A 15,557-nucleotide genomic window follows, 5' to 3' on the forward strand; every position below is an offset into this window, starting at 1 on the left:
TTCACCGACGGGAAAACTGAGAATCAGAGAATTTAAGGGACTTTTCTAGGGGGTACTAACAACCAAATCTGGATTAAAAACCCAGGTTTCATTTAACTCCATGACTACATCATTAGAAATATAACGTCCCCACCCCTACACCCAATGTCCATCTCACCAGTCATGAGAATGAAGGACGTCGTAGAAAGGGAACCAGTAGCTATGAACAAACCTTCGTTCTCCACTTGGCCTTTGGAAGGGCCAACCCCGGCAACAGGAGTCTTGGAGAACCTTAAATTCAAAGGCCAAGAGAAGGTCAGCAAGGGGTTAGCAATCAGAACCCAAAGAGAATAGTGCCACCAATAATAAACCATTGTGGGCCAAGCATATCCATCTGTCCGTCTTAGAAGAAATCCACAGGGAAGAAGGAGGTTTCTTGTCTTGGCTGGGGTAAGGGCTCCCTTGGGCATTGTCCTTTATCTGGGTTCAGAGTCTCACAGGGCTCAGAGCTAGAATGGACCCTTGAGGTCATCTAATTCAATCCTTTGATTTTACAGCTAAGGAAACTGAGACCCAAAGAAATTAGCTGACTTGCTCAAGGTCACACAAGTAGTAGTGAGCCAAGATTCAAACTCAGGTCTATTGATTCCAAACATAGGGCTCCTTCCACCATTCTAGCCCACTTCATAGGCTAAACCACATCACGGAGCTGGCCAAGTGATGTAGAATTGAAGGGTGTATTAAGCAGAAGCGGTAGTGATTGAACCAACAGGACTGAGTTCAGTGAGCCTGCCAGCTCCCACCGCTCACTCCTTAGCTGGACCGGGGCAGGGCACAGGTGCAGCCAACAGGGACATTGATGTATTCTGTCTCGAAGGTGAAGGCCCCTGGAGTCACTTCAGCACCTCCCTTCAGAGCACAGGGCTTGCGGCGGAGTACCAACACTCTCTGATGCAGCAGGATTGAGTTGAATGAAGATGTCTCTCGACCTGATTTCATGTCAATACAGCCTTTGCACAGACACTCTGCAAAGGCCAGCTTTTGGGGGTACCGGTTCTCATCCATGTCAATTCTGTAAGACAAAGAAGTGCATAAGCATTTATTGAATGACTACGATGTGCCAGGTGCTGTGTTAACTGCTGAGGATACAAAAAAGAGGCAAAAGACTGTCTCTGCCTTCAAAGAGCTCACAATCTAAGCAACAGCCTCACAAAGCTCTTGTGAAGAAGGTGCTCATAGAAATATAAATGATGATCACAAGGCAAATATCCCTGGGGAGGGGGGACATTCCTAAGTCCATGTGTGCCATTAACAACTAAGATGAGGGGCGACTAGGTGGTACAGTGGATAGAGCACCAGCTATGGAGTCAGAGGACCTGAGTTCGAATTTGATCTCAGCGACTTCCTTACTAGCTGTGTGACCCTAACCTCAATTGCCCAGGCAGGGGGACAACTAAGGTGATAAAGGATAGGCTGAGAGCACAAAGACAGGAAGAAAGGGAGGTGGAAGGATCCCAAAAGAGACTATTTAAATTTCATCTATTTCACAACTTTGCCTGAAGTTCCAATATCTGTTTCTCTCTCTGCTGATGGGACAAATGCACACAGAATATGCCAAAACCTGTTGTAGGCAACAATTTTGAACTCTTCTTCGTCTCTATCACAATTAAAATCAAATTATTGGCTATTGAGGGGATTGGGCACTGCCTCCCATGCTGGACAGGCAGGAGAGAAGCAGGTGATTCTAACAGGTACTAAAAAGGAAACTCCATTCAACTAACACACTCTCCACTCCCATGACGAGGCAAAAGGGGAGTGGGACTGCCCCGCCCTCATTCCACACCTCCTAAGTCTCCCCCTGTGGGAGAATTCTTTCCCCATGTAAGGCTGCTTTTGATGTCCATTTTAATCTTGCAGACAGCGCGCAATTTTGTGAAAAGAGCCCTAGGCTGGATGTCCAGACACCTGGATTTTAGTGCTAGCTCTGTTGTCAATGAGGTAGCAAATCCCTTTCCCCCTCTAGGTCACAGTAAAATGGGAGGAGTAGCTCACGGGACCTCTAATGTCCCTTCCAACATGCTCAACGTGCTAACAATTGTGTTAAGGTTCCTTCAGCTCCCACACTTCCAGCTCAAAGGTCACTTTTTACAGTTCTGTGAGCCTGATTTCACCTATGCAAATGTGTGGAGCTAGGGGCAGCCTCGTTTGACCCCTAGCCTACAGACCTGCAAGCTGTTTCCTGCCTGTGGGGCTTACCGGTACTTCCACGGTGACAGGGATCGCTGACGGACCTCTGCTTCATACACGTTTTCAAGCTGGAGAGTTGAGCATCGGGACTCGTGGTGGCGTTGATGTCTCCTTGCTCTTGCTAGGCTCCCAGCTTCCAGGCTGGACACCAGTGCAGCAGGCAGGGAGCGGGCAGACCTGGCGCCCACGCTTATCAGGTGAAGGGGAAGCTGGTCGTGGGACAGCTCCTCGGGAGGGTAGCAGCGTGGGGGAAGATTCGAAGTTTCTGAAGACAGCCGGTGTAAGTGGCGGGAGAAGCAGGCCGGAAAGAAAAAGAGGAGAATCCAGGCAGCGATCTGAGGGAGACAGATTTGGGAGAAGGGGAAGATAAGTGGGGGACTCTTTGTGCGGGGGGAACTTACTTGACCTTCTGGAGGGCCCTGGGAAAGTCTGCCAACTTAGCTAGCAGGCATGTTTGAGCCTTTGAGAGCCAGGACACCTTCATTCACCAAGGGAGAGGTTCATTTTCCACTTTCTCCTAGGACTCGAGGGGCTCCCTAGTCTCAAAGTCACCATGACCCTCCAGCCCAGGGCTTCTTAACCTCTTTTGTGTCGTGGACTCATTCGGCAGTCTGGTGGAGCCCATTGTCTTCGTAGAATGAGGTTTTTAAATGCATAAAATAAAATGCACAGGATCAAAAAGGAAACCAATTATATTGAAATGTATTCTGTATTTTTCCCATCTAAATTCTCAGATCCATTGGATTATATCCAAAGGGGTCCATAGATCCCAGGTTAAGAATGCCTGCTCTGAGGGCAGCTAGGTGGCGCAGTGGATAGAGCACCGGTCCTGGAGTCACCCTGCCCTGAGTTCAAGTTCGGCCTCACACACATAACGCTCCCTAGTCGCATAACTCTGTGCAAGTCACTTAACCCCAAATGCCTCACCAAAAATAAATAAATAAATAAATAAACAAACAAACAAACAAAATAAAATAAAACAAAATAAAATAAAATAAAGAATCCCTCCTCTGAAGTTTTTCTGGTAAACTCAGCCAAAGAAATAAACAAAAGTCTATCTCCTTATCCCCTTCCATAAACTCTTTCCCTATACCAATCCCCCCAACTCCCCTTCACAGGTACAAATTCTCTCAATTTCGCCTCTCCCCAAACACATCCTAGTCACCAAGATGAGTTGGAAGTTATTCTTCCAATTTTATTTAGGGCAGAGCTGGGGCGCCCAAATCCATGAACAGAACCCAATCCACTGCAGAAGTGGGAGGGCAGAGGAAAGGGAAGAGAGGAGAGAGGAATCTTCTCTGCAGACTCGGGGTTCTTTCTTCCTCCAAACCACATTGCCACTCCTGGGAGGTCCAGCTTCTATAGTCCCCACCTCCATCCCTCCCCTCCCATTAGTGAGGGCTGGCTCAGCCAGTAACACATCTGCAGCTGGGAAGCAGCCAAGGTGCCACCCACACTAGGCACTGATGCTCTTACCATGACAGGGAACTCCACTGGCCTAGGAGGAAGAAATGGAGACTTCTTGTTGGCTCTCTCTGGTCCCGCAGCAGGCACCTGTCAAGGGGTCTATTTGGACGGTTCTGATTTCACCTTTGACTCAGCTAGCCTCCTTATATTCTGGCAGAGAGGGCGGAACCCACCTGTGGAAACTCCAGGGGAAAACATTCCTCTCTTAATGGCCCGCTCTTCCTCCTTGGTAAGGAAGTGCCCGTGGCCCAGCGTTTTCTCCTCCCAGCAATGATCGGGGGCCTTCCCAGAGGGATCAAGTTTCAAGTGTCACTTTAACCCAGAAGCCTTTTGAAGGGCTCCATCCAGTTTTCTTCTTGAGGTCATTCCACAGGCCTGATCTGCTACCTACTTTCCCCCTCCCCAAATTTGTTTCATTCCCACCCTCTCCATGATCCTGTCTTCCCTAGTCTCCAGTTGATCCCTCATTCCCCCTTCCCCAGTTCATCAGATGTCCCCCTCCACCCCAAACCCATCTCCCTGTAGCTACTGTCTACAAAGCCACCAGCCCTGATCCTCAGCCTAATGTCCCATTCTCCAAGTCCCAAACTTATCTCCTACCAACTACCGTTTTTAAAAACCCATTTCCCTGACTCTATTACCTAGAAACACATTTACCCATGCCCCTAACCCCAAAACCATTTCCCCCCAACCACACCCTCCACGAATTCTTTTTCTCAACCTCACCTCTTTCCCCTCATATCCTTCACTAGCCATATCCTCTTTCCCCCTTCCCCAAACCCGTGCCTCCCATTCCCTCCCCCATACTCATCCATTTCCCACATAGAAGGTAAATGACTTACTGACAGGACCAGGGATATTTTTAACTCCTACCTTCCCTTCTACAGGCAGGCTCTAAGGATCCATGAGGAACAGTAGCATTGGGCAGGAAAAACAGGAATTCAGTGTTCACCTTCTGATTCCTTGAGCCCTGTTTTCCTACCTGCAAAATGCAATCAATGACTCCTGCTCCCTCCCTTCATACCACCTTTCCTTCTTCCTCTGACTCTCTTTTGAAGAGGAGGGGAATTCATGGTGCAAAGGCTGCATGAAGAATGAGGTGCATGTACTGCTTTTCCCATTACTTCACATCCCAACCTTGACTTCAACAAGACTGTAAGCTCTTTGAAGGCAGGGATCATTTTGGATCCCCTGCAGAACCTGAGGCTGAGCACAATGACAGGTCTCAGTAATCTTCATAGTCACAATATATTAAGTGCTGGAAAGGATCATCTAATGCAGTCCCTTCATTTCACAAAGAAGAAAACTGGTCCCAGAGTTCAATTAAGTATACCATCTAGAAAGTGCCTGTAATGTTCAGAACACTATGTTGCATTCTGGGAGGGATAGAAAATGTTGCTAAGAAAATGTTGCCATCATAGAGCTTATAGTCTTGTAGGGTATTATGACACTTACCCAGCCACATAAAACTATCATACAAAATAGTACACAGTAGGTGCATTAGAGAGGTGCAGATAAAGTATTATGTGAGGGGGAGCAGAAGGAGGGGAAGAGGGTATTGCTAGGAAAAGCCAGGGAAGGGTTTATGGAGGTAGCTGGCTTTGAGTTGGGCTTTAATGAACGGCTAGGTGTGGAAAAGCAGCTAGATGGTGCAGTGGACAGAATGTTAGACCTGGAGTCAGGAAGACCTGAGTTTAAATGCAGCCTCAGCCTGGATTTTATTAGCTGTGTGACCCCTAGGCTAGTCACAACCTCTACCTCAGTTTCTTCCACCTGTAAAATGAGGATAAAATAGTATCTACTTCCCAAGGTTATCATGAGGATTAAATGAGGTAATATGTGTCAAGTGCTTTACATACTCTAAAATGCTACATGAATACTATTATTATTATTTTGTTGTTGTGGTTCAGTCATTTCATTCCTGGCATAGGGAATGTCATAACCAAGGGTTTGGAGACAATAAAGGCTGGGTACAGTCAGTTGTTGATTTGGTCACAAGGTAAAGGAATCAAGTAGTGTTAGATAAGACAAGAGGGTGGTCCCAAGTTACCACAGAGCTGTCGTGAGACCAGCCCAAGAGCCAGGCCTCCTGACTCGCAGGCCAGTGTTGAATTGAACTGAAAAGGCAACTTGATGCCTTGGAGGAGGCAGGTTAGGAACCCACTCCTCCCCCAGTTCCCTCCTCCCCAATCTTTTCCCCCAATTGATTCATTAATTCTACCATTAAAATTCTATCATATTACTGGTTGTCAGTATCTTACATTCAGAAGCAAACATAAAAACCTGTTTGAATAGCTTCTTGGTCTATTAAAAACTAAAATCAGGTGTAGGGAAAAAATCCTGTTTAGATTTTCAGCACAGCCTGGTCCCCTTCCTAGCTCTCCAGTCTTCTTATGCCCCACGCCCTCCCAGTCTTTCATCCAGCGACCACAGCCTCTTTGCTGCTCTCTGAATTCAACAATCCAACTGTCCCAGGTGGTTCCATGCCTGAAACAATTCTTTCCCTCCTCACTCTGGCCCTGGACTTCCCTGGCTTCAACTCTTCCTTCAGCCCTTTCCAGTCATCCTTGGTCGATTTTCCATTCCACCCCCTTCCCCTCGGGAGTGAGCTGTTAAACCCTGTTTGAACCTTCATGTGAAATGAAAGCTCCCAGGGCAGCATTTGATACAGGCAAGAGGTGAGGCAGAACCCAGATCCTGAAAGTGGGAAGGAAGGGAAATGGTCCCATCACGATGGGGAAAAAAATGAAGAATGGTGTAATGGGTGGACATCTAGTGATTTAAAAGGCACAGGGAAGACCTTCCCTCCCCAAATATACTTTTCCCCCTGCACCCAGGCCTGGATTAAGGTACTGCCAGCTCTGCTCGCCCTCTTTAAAAAGGCAAATGGGTTAAGCTGAAAACCAATCCATCATCAGGCTCATAGCATCAAGGGATTTCAGAGCACAGAAGAACAGTATTAGGGGAAGAACAATGGATTTGGACTCAGAGGATCTGAGTTCAAATCTAGTTTTATAATTTACAACCAGTATGCTCTGGGGAAAGTCATAGATTAATAATTTTACTGGGTCTTGGTTTGTTTACCTGTAAAATAAAGGTGGCAAAGTAGACATGGTGCCAGGAGTGAAGTCAGGAAGACCTGAATTCAAATCCAGCCTCAGACACTTACTTCACCCTATTGGCCTCAGTTTCCTCATCTGTAAAATGAGCTGGAGAAGGAAAAGACAAACCACTCTGGAATCTTTGCCAAGAAAACCCCAAATGGGGTCACTGAACAACAACAATAAAAATGAAGGCAGAGTGGTAAAGGAAGAATTGAGATCAGGAAGGCAGTAAAGGGGCAAGTAGGGAAAGACAGAAGAAGCAGAGAAAACACGAGGGGGAAAGGAAAGCGAGCATACAAGAGACTTGTCTCTATTCCTCCCAAAACACATTCAGTCCTTTTGGTGCCTGGAAGCAAGGACATTGGTTGCCCCAAAAGAATCATAGAAGCAATTTGGGCCATTTCTGGTAACTAAACACTCCCCTTCCCATGCTCTCCAGCCATTAATTATCCATTGTTAAAATGAGCTTGGACTTAAAAGCTATGAACAAATAGTTCTCAAAAGGAGAATTGCAAACGAAGTCATATTAAAGCTCATTCTGAAATACTAATAAGAGAGATGCCCATCAGAACAACTCTGAGGTCTTACTTCACACTCAGAAAATTGCAAAGGATGACAAACCGGGGAACTATTTAATGTTGAAAGTGCTGCAGAAAGACAGGTCTACTGATCATACTGTTGGTGGCACTGGGAATTGAGCCAACCATTATGGAATAATAATGCATTTTTACATTTTATTAATTTTTTATTTTTGGCGAGGCAATCAGGGTTAAGTGACTTGCCCAGGGTCACACAGCTAGTAAGTGTCAAGTGTCTGAGGCCGGATTTGAACTCAGGTCCTCCTGACTCAGAGCTCTACCCACTGCACCACCTAGCTGCCCCAATAATATTGTCTTTTAAAAAGTGACAAGATGCTACAACCTTTGACCCAGAGATCTCACTTCTGGGCATTTAATCCAAGGAAATCAAAGACAGAAAGTGCCACATGCAACAAAATATTCAGAGCAGTGCTTTTTGTATTAGCTAAGAACGGGAAACAAAATGGATGTCCATTGATTAGGGAATGGCTTAATACATCGTGCTACGTGAACATAATGGGGTGTCGTTGTGCTTTAAAAAGCAACAGGGGCAGCTAGGTGGTGCAGTGGATAAAGTGCTGGGTCTGGAGTCAGGAAGACCTAAGTTCAAATCCAGTCTCAGACACTCACTGTGCGACCCTGGGCAAGTCACTTAACCTCTATTTGCCTTAATTTTTTGGAGAAGGAAATGGCAAAACCACTCCAGCATCTTTGCCAAGAAAACCCCAAATAGAGTGACAAAGAGTTGAACACAACTGAAACACTCAAACAACAGACATAAGAGACAAGTACTAGTGTAAGTGAATCAAAGAGGAATACATTAAACAGAATTGTAAACACAATCTATACATGACTCCAATTACACAAATGGAAAGAACAAAAAAGCAAACTTGAATGTGAGATAATTGTAATGACCAAGAAGGCTGGCCCTGGAGAAGAGCTTTTCTCCTTTCTTTCAAAGGTGGGGACACAATGGGCATTGACTATTGCAACTCAGTTTGCTGTTTGGTTTTGTTGAACTGCTGTTTTAAAAAAAATTCTTATTACAAGAAGGTAGGGGAACAGAGAGGGCTGTTTTTAGAAGAGGTGAGGTAAGAAAAGATGTCAATAAAAAATTCAAAATAGGGACAGCTAGGTGGCACAGTGGATAGAGCACTGGCCCTGCAATCAGGAGGACCTGAGTTCAAATCCAATATCAGAACAGACCCTTGACACCAGTTGTGTGTGGCCAAGTCACTTAACCCCAATTGCCTCACCCCCCAAAAAAAATTCAAAATAAAACAAACTCAAGTAATCTTTCTGGAACTCAGTTTGCCTGGGACTCATCTGTAAAATGAAGGAGAGCTAGTATCCTGAGGCTTAAGATCATGAAGAGAGTGATAGGAGTATAGGGAAAGAATAAAGGAGAAAATGGAAGAAAAAAGGAGAAAAAATAAAGGAGAGAAAAAGATGAGAAGACAAGCATTAAGTATATTTCTCCTTCCCAAAGCTATTTCAGCCCTGTGGTGCTTCAAAGAACTCATCTCTGTGCCTCAGTGTCCTCATCTGTCAAATGGGAATACTCATTTCTGCCCTGCTACATCACAGGTGTCTTGTTAGGATAAAAAAAAAACATCAAAATGAAAGCATTTTATAGATGGTAAAGTATACAACTGTAAGAGATTATTCTTATTTATTTATTTATTTATGTCTTTCCTGTATCTTTATGATTTTCAAGTTCTCTTAGGATAGAGTAAAAGGAGCATAAAATATCAGAATTGGCTTCCTTTGGTCAGATTCAACCTCCCTCCAGCCCAGGGTTCTGGCCTTGCCATGGACAGTAACTGTCTGGGGACAGATTGCCACCAGAAAGTACAACTCTGAAATTATGATCTACTTTTGTTTCTTACAACTGCCATTAATGAATTCATTCAATCATGGTGATTGGAGCATTACAAATGATAACCAGCCATGAAAGAAATAATAAAATGAAGTAACAAAAATGCTTAAAAATCATATAATAAACCATCAACTCCAAACTACTTTTGATTTTTTAAAGTGAATTTTAACTTTAACAAAATAAAGACAAGAAAAAACTTGTTTGTTACAAGCTCCTTTTCAGAGCTCTTTTTCTTCTGTGTATTTTATTGGGGGTGGGGGGTTTAAATTTTTTTTTTTACATAGTTATCTTGGGGCAAAGGGTACAGTTGTCTTAGTCACTTTTTTCCATCTTGCTTTCCAGAATTGTTGGCCCCAAATGGCTGCTTTGATTCTTCCTTCCTTGTGCTGCATCCTTTCATATAAATATTTCCACATTTCTTTGTATTCTTCATAGTTGTCATTTCTTAGAGTGTAATAATATTCCATTATGTTCATATATTTTAAATTTTATCCACCTATTTCCCATGTGTTGCCTATGCCATTAATTTATCTAAACTTTCTACGGTCTGCTGTAGTTGTTGTTTTAACCAGATTGGACTAATAGCTAACCTTTACATAGTGTTTTAAGATTTGCAAAGCATTTTACAAGCAGTATCTCATTTGATCCTTACATTAACCCTGAGAGATAGGTGCTTATTATCTCCATTTTACAAACAAGGAAACTGAGGCAGACAGACATTAAGTGACTTGCCCAAGTTCACATAGATAGGAAATGTCTGAGCTCAGATTTGAACTCAGGTCCTCCAGACTCCAGGCCCAATGCTCTATCCACTGTGCCATCTACCTGCCTCATCGTTGATTACACTGGAAAAATTTTGGACTAGTTGATTTCTATGGTTCCTTAAAGCTCTGCAACTCTATGAGCTATTAATAGTTTCAGTTTATAACAAGTTCCACAAGTTTATAACTCATGGGGTAGTGTACAAGCTCTTCATTTCTACACGATAGAATTTTGGGTCAGATCTAAGATGAAACTTAATGTGAAATCTTAACACTTGGGCTCCAAAAGTAACTTTACAGGTACAAAATTGGAGAACATAGTTAAGACAACGGTTTGTGTGAGAACGATTGGGGGCTTTTGGAGCAACCTCTATATTCATTGGCAATGCAAGAAGACAGCAGAAAGAGGTGTGAACTTAGGCTGCTTTAAGAGAAGCAGTGTCCTGAATAAAGAAATGTGATCCCCTCCCCTGATCAGACCAGATCTTGAATCTTTTGTTTTGGAGAGTCCAGAGGAGGGTAGTCAGGATGGTGCCAGATCTTGAAATAATGCTATCTGAGGATCCGCCAAAGGAATTGGGGATGTTTAGCTTAAAGAGAAGACGGAGGGGGAACATGGTAACTCAGCTTCAAATATTTCGCAGGGCCGTCCTGGGGCAGAAGAATTCACTTTGGGAAGTGGCATGGAGGCAGATTTAGGCTGGGTGTAAGGCTTCTGACTCAGAGCTGTGCTCAGACAGACTGCCTCCGGAGGGAGTGATGGGCTTGCCATCACCAGAGGATGTTGTAGCATAGCTGGTCACATACAGGCTGAACTAGACGGATGGCCTCTCAGATCCCCTCCAGCTCTGAGGTTCTGATGATTTCAAGCTATAAGGGGAAATGGAATGCCTGGTGATTCCAGGATTTGTAGGACAAGTCACTTCTCCTTTCTCTTCCTGCTTAATCGTTTCCTCTTAGATTACATCTTTGCAGTGAAACCTGGGAGATGGTCAGTGCACTTAGAGCTTCAGAGCAGCTAGACCCATCCCAACCGGATCTCTTTCCCTCTTTTAAGCCAATCTCGGTCTTCTGAACTCCTGGTGCACAGATTTGGACTCCACTCAGCCCTAGTTTCCCCAGCAGAACAAGGCTACTAGTTATTATTAACTTTGCTATTGGATTCAGGAGGGACCTGCCATTTATAGATAGGGGCAGAGTAAAGAGGCCAAGATTTAAGTGTCTCATAGGCAAAAGTTTTGACTAAGATCATCAAGTTTAGACTCTTAGGTGACTTAGTCTACTTCTGCTCTCCTATTTTATAGATGAGGAAACTGAGGCTGAGAGAGGAAGAGAAAACAGCAGGACCAGGGTTCAAACCCAGCTATTGTGCTTTTCCTGCCTGTTGGATATGAAATGTTCATGTTGGAAGGGACCTTGAACATGGTATGTTAGAATATAGGATGTTAGCACAGCAGATGTTCTTAGGGACCCATCCCTCTCCTTTTATACATGAATCAGAATGGGGCCACATAAGCAGCACGAAATAGATATGACACAATAAATTAGTCCTTTCCCAAACTCTCTTAAAATCATCATACTGCAAGAGATTTAATTAAAGAAAGTCAATGAGGTATGTAATCCTGGGCAAGTCACTCAATCCTGTTTGCCTCAGTTTCCTATCTGTAAAATGAGCTGGACAAGGAAATGGCAAACCACTGCAGTACCTTTGTCAAGAAAATCCCAAACGGTGCCATGAAGAGTCGGACACGACTGAAACAATGATTGAACCACAATGGGGTGTGTCTGAGACTGTGGCACTAATTTAGCAACACTAGTGTTGGGAACACCATTGGATTCCTAGGAGGGGCTGTCCCTAGAGCTGTTACACGACCAGGAGAATGCTTAGTGGGTCAAAAGTCTGGGCTTCCTTTCCTTCCTTTCCCCCTGGCACTTGTACCCTGGTAAAATCAGCTCAGGGCCACATGAAGGGTGTATGTATGTGGAAACTGGAGAAAAATATTTCCATCACTTTGCCCTGATGATGTGGCAGAGGAGGTTTTGGCTTGAGATGTCTTTTTTTTGTTTGTTTGTTTTTGTTGTTCTTCCTGAAGATTCTCACACAAGGGCTCTCTGAGTCATTAACAGGCTGTGACAACAAGTCAGAATCATAAAAAGTTAGAGCTGGATTAGCTCTTAGAGATCTATTTCCTTCATTTTATAAACGAGGAAATTGAAATCCAGAAGGGAAGGGACTTAAAGGCCTTGTCCAATGTTATCCGTCTAGGAAGTGACTGAGTCTGGCCTCGAGCCCAGATACTCTGATTCCAAATTCCATATTCTCTTCCCTGCTCCATAACATCTTTGTCCTCCTGCTGGCAAAATACAAGGTCAGAGGGATGGCCCCCACTTGTCTCAGGAATGGCTCTGATAGAGAGAAAGGAACCACGGGTTCTTGCTTGACACTAACCCACCAGACAAGTCATTAACCTCTCCATTTGCCGTTGCTAGTCTATAAAATGGAAACAATAACATTCTTTCTGACTCACTGCACAAAAGCATCTAGGAGGCTGATTTGAGGTCACTGTCCAAAATGAACAGCTTGTTACCCTCACTGAGAGGAGACCTCCCCTCTGAGTCCTCATTTTTCCAAGTGTGGGGAAACTGGCCAACTAGGTGGGGCAAACACTTCCTTGGAACTGGTGAGCTGAGGGATGTAGTTGCCCCCAAGTTCATTTCTGCAGCAATTAGGCATCAGTGATCTTTTTCTGACCCTGGTCCTTTCAAAAACAAGGCCATTGCCACCTGCCCAAGTAGGTCTGGGCCCCAAGAGCCAGACCCAAGAAAACTGTGAGCAGTTGGGAAGAGGAAAGGTCCCTGGTTAGCCTGGATTCCTTGGAGTCTGCGACCTGCGCGGCAGAAGGGGGCAGGGGAAAAGTCAGCTCCCAGTTCTCTGCATTGCTGTCTTGGGAAAATGAGACTCCTCTTTGGGGGTTAAGGGGAGCAGGCAGGGAAGGGAAGGAGAAAGAAGAGGGGAAGAAAATTTAAGGGCTAATGGCAGAGGGTGGGGAGTAATTACAATTGCAATTTTTAGAATGCTTTAAGTTTTAGAAAGGGTTTGCCTTGCAACAACCACCCCGTGGGGCAAGTAGGACAAATATTAGCTTTATTTTTACAGACGGGGAAACTGAAGTTTGAAGAGAGGAAGCCTTGATGAGGTCTGGAATTCAGGTGTAGGTACTCTAAATTGAGCACCCTGTGGGTGGGGGTGGGTGGAGATGTCACGTAAGTTGGGTGCGGAGAGGGGAGACCAGGGGACATGTGACCTTAGGGCTGGGAGGAAGCCACTGAGGGGCGGCCCCAGGGCTGGGGCAAACGGCAGAAGTCCCAGGTTGGGCAAGAGTGGAAAGAGCTTGAGAGCAAAGACTTGAGCCTTGCAGCCCGAAGGGCGGGAAATGAGTGCAGCCCCTGCCCTCGGAAAACCGAAGTTACTTCCTCTGACGCCCTAGATAACAAGGGCACGGAGCCAGCGGCCCCGCCTAGCGCGCGCACGGCGGGCCCCTCCAGCGTGAGGCGCAGCGACCGCTCCTGTGCTCCTGTTCCGGGATTGTCACCAGGAGGGTGGAGAGATATATAGGTGGGGAGACACCGAGAGAGGTAGAGAGGCAGAGACAAAAGGAGACAGAGGAAAGAGACACAGGAAGAGATAGGGAGGAAGGAGAGACGCAAAGGGAAAGGGAGAGATACGGTGGAAGGACAGAGGCGAAGAGAGGGGAGAGACACAGGGGAAGGAAAGACAGGTAGAAAGAAGAAATAATATGTGACCCTAGTACGACACATAACACTTTACCCACGTTACAACAGCCTAGAAAGTTGGTATTTATTGTTATCTCTCCTTTACGGATGAGGAAACTGAGGCTCAGGTTTAGTGTGGAAGGGGAATAATATGAAACGTCTAGAAATGTAAGTGGGAGCTAGATTGTGAGGTCAGATATTAGCTTTGCCTACCTCACTTGGAAACTATGAGGATTAAATGAAAAATTTAAAGATTTAGCACTAATACTCTCCCAGTGACATGGCAGAAAAACATTTCTGAAAAATCACAACTGCAAGTACCCCCAAATGAGCAGGTTACAGCACATTATGAAAGATGTAACATCAAAAGGAAAAGTCTCATATGTACAGATATTTGTAACAGCGCTTGTAACAACAAATGGGAAACAGTAGGTGCTCACTGATTGGGAAATGGCTGAACACACTGTAGCTAATGTAACAGAATAGTATTGGTTCAAAAGAAATGATTAAGATAAAGAATCTGGGAAATCTGGACAAAACTTCTATGAACTGATATGGGATGGAGTAAAATAGACTTCAGAGAACAATTTACACCACCACAGTCATTTAGGAAAATACTAAAACCAGATCCATGCAGTGGCCAATCTTGATCTCCATGACATTTCTCACTTGTCTTTTCTCTAATCATACAACTAAAGCTCTGCTCAGTAAGCTGAATCCCTATGGACTCTTCGGTTCAAATGAAATACTAAATATTCACATTTTGATTGTGGAGGGCAATGATGATGGTCCTCTGTTGATCTTCACTGCTACCTCCCCACTATCTTACTTCTCCATGGCATTCCATCTTTGATAGATCAGGTCCAAATTCCTCACCTTTGACTGGAATCCAAGGAAAGCCTGGGGCTTTTTCAATGAGAACACAGTATTTCTCAATCCTGTTCTCCCCTGGGCAGCCCTTGAAAGGTTTATCTCCTTCTACTGTCACCATCCTTAATGCATCTTCAAAAATTTCATGCCAAGCTACCGCCCAGTAATTGCTGAATCACCTTACCTAAGCATCCTAAGATGCTGTCTCTACACTAAAGCCCTAGGTCAATGATTTCGAAGAGTTTTGGAGGCATCAACACTGTTTCTACAATGTTCCTTCTCTTTCTGTCTTAGGTCTTATGGAAATGTATGCATTCCTCAAAAAAAAGGGGGAGAGATTAAAATGGAATTTGCTGAGAATTTCTTGATAATTTCATAATATACCTTGAGATAACTGAGTGACCCTTTAGGGTCACCATTTATTCCTTGAACAACCATTTATTAACTGCCTTGCAAAGCTTTGTGCTTGATTCTGGAGAAGATATGATTAAGATATTCATTGTCCTCAGAGAGCTTACAATTTAGTTGGGGGAAGAAGAGACACAACACGCACAACTGTATAGCAGTATAAAAGAACTGTAAGAAAGGAGCCAACAGGATGAGGGCCATTCATTGCTTTGGGTGCAGTTATCATGTCCACAGATGGTGCTCACAGAGCTACCTTTGGGTCCCCAAGGCTCCATACCATGGTCTACAAAATCATTTGAAGCTGCTCAATCTCTGTTCCCTGTCACCACATTCCAACACCTGCATCCAATATTCTCTTTTAGTGGGCAACAAGAAGAGACCTCAGAGAAACCTTTGATCCATTTCTACCTTTTATTCGGTCCTTCAAATCTGCTGCCTGTGCTATCTTCTAGAATACTCCCTTAACACATTCACCCACGTAAACAATTGT

The 15,557-nt window shown here is 44.6% G+C and overlaps 1 protein-coding gene across 1 annotated transcript; it reads right to left on the minus strand.

Annotated features, from left to right (window-relative positions):
* Positions 1 to 792: 792 nt before the first annotated feature.
* On the minus strand, positions 793 to 14,780 carry IL17C (interleukin 17C). The gene is made up of 4 exons (XM_078149127.1): positions 14,666 to 14,780; positions 13,487 to 13,590; positions 2,236 to 2,606; positions 793 to 1,051 (listed from the first exon to the last, which is right to left on the minus strand). The coding sequence occupies exons 1-4, from the start codon at positions 14,778 to 14,780 to the stop codon at positions 793 to 795; spliced, it is 849 nt and encodes a 282-aa protein (XP_078005253.1).
* Positions 14,781 to 15,557: the final 777 nt, after the last annotated feature.

The sequence above is a fragment of the Phascolarctos cinereus genome, unplaced genomic scaffold (genome assembly GCF_003287225.1).
Source record: "Phascolarctos cinereus isolate Bilbo 61053 unplaced genomic scaffold, phaCin_HiC Scaffold_2;HRSCAF=192, whole genome shotgun sequence".
Lineage (NCBI taxonomy): Eukaryota > Metazoa > Chordata > Mammalia > Diprotodontia > Phascolarctidae > Phascolarctos > Phascolarctos cinereus.

Coding starts and splice junctions, on each gene's coding strand:
- IL17C (XM_078149127.1), bottom strand. CDS start 14,780: ATGGTGACAGTAGAAGGAGATAAACCTTTCAAGGGCTGCCCAGGGGAG. Junction 13,591..14,665: donor TCCTTGGATTCCAGTCAAAG/GTGAGGAATTTG, acceptor ATCCCGGAACAG/GAGCACAGGAGCGGTCGCTG. Junction 1,052..2,235: donor CTGTCACCGTGGAAGTACCG/GTAAGCCCCACA, acceptor TTTGTCTTACAG/AATTGACATGGATGAGAACC.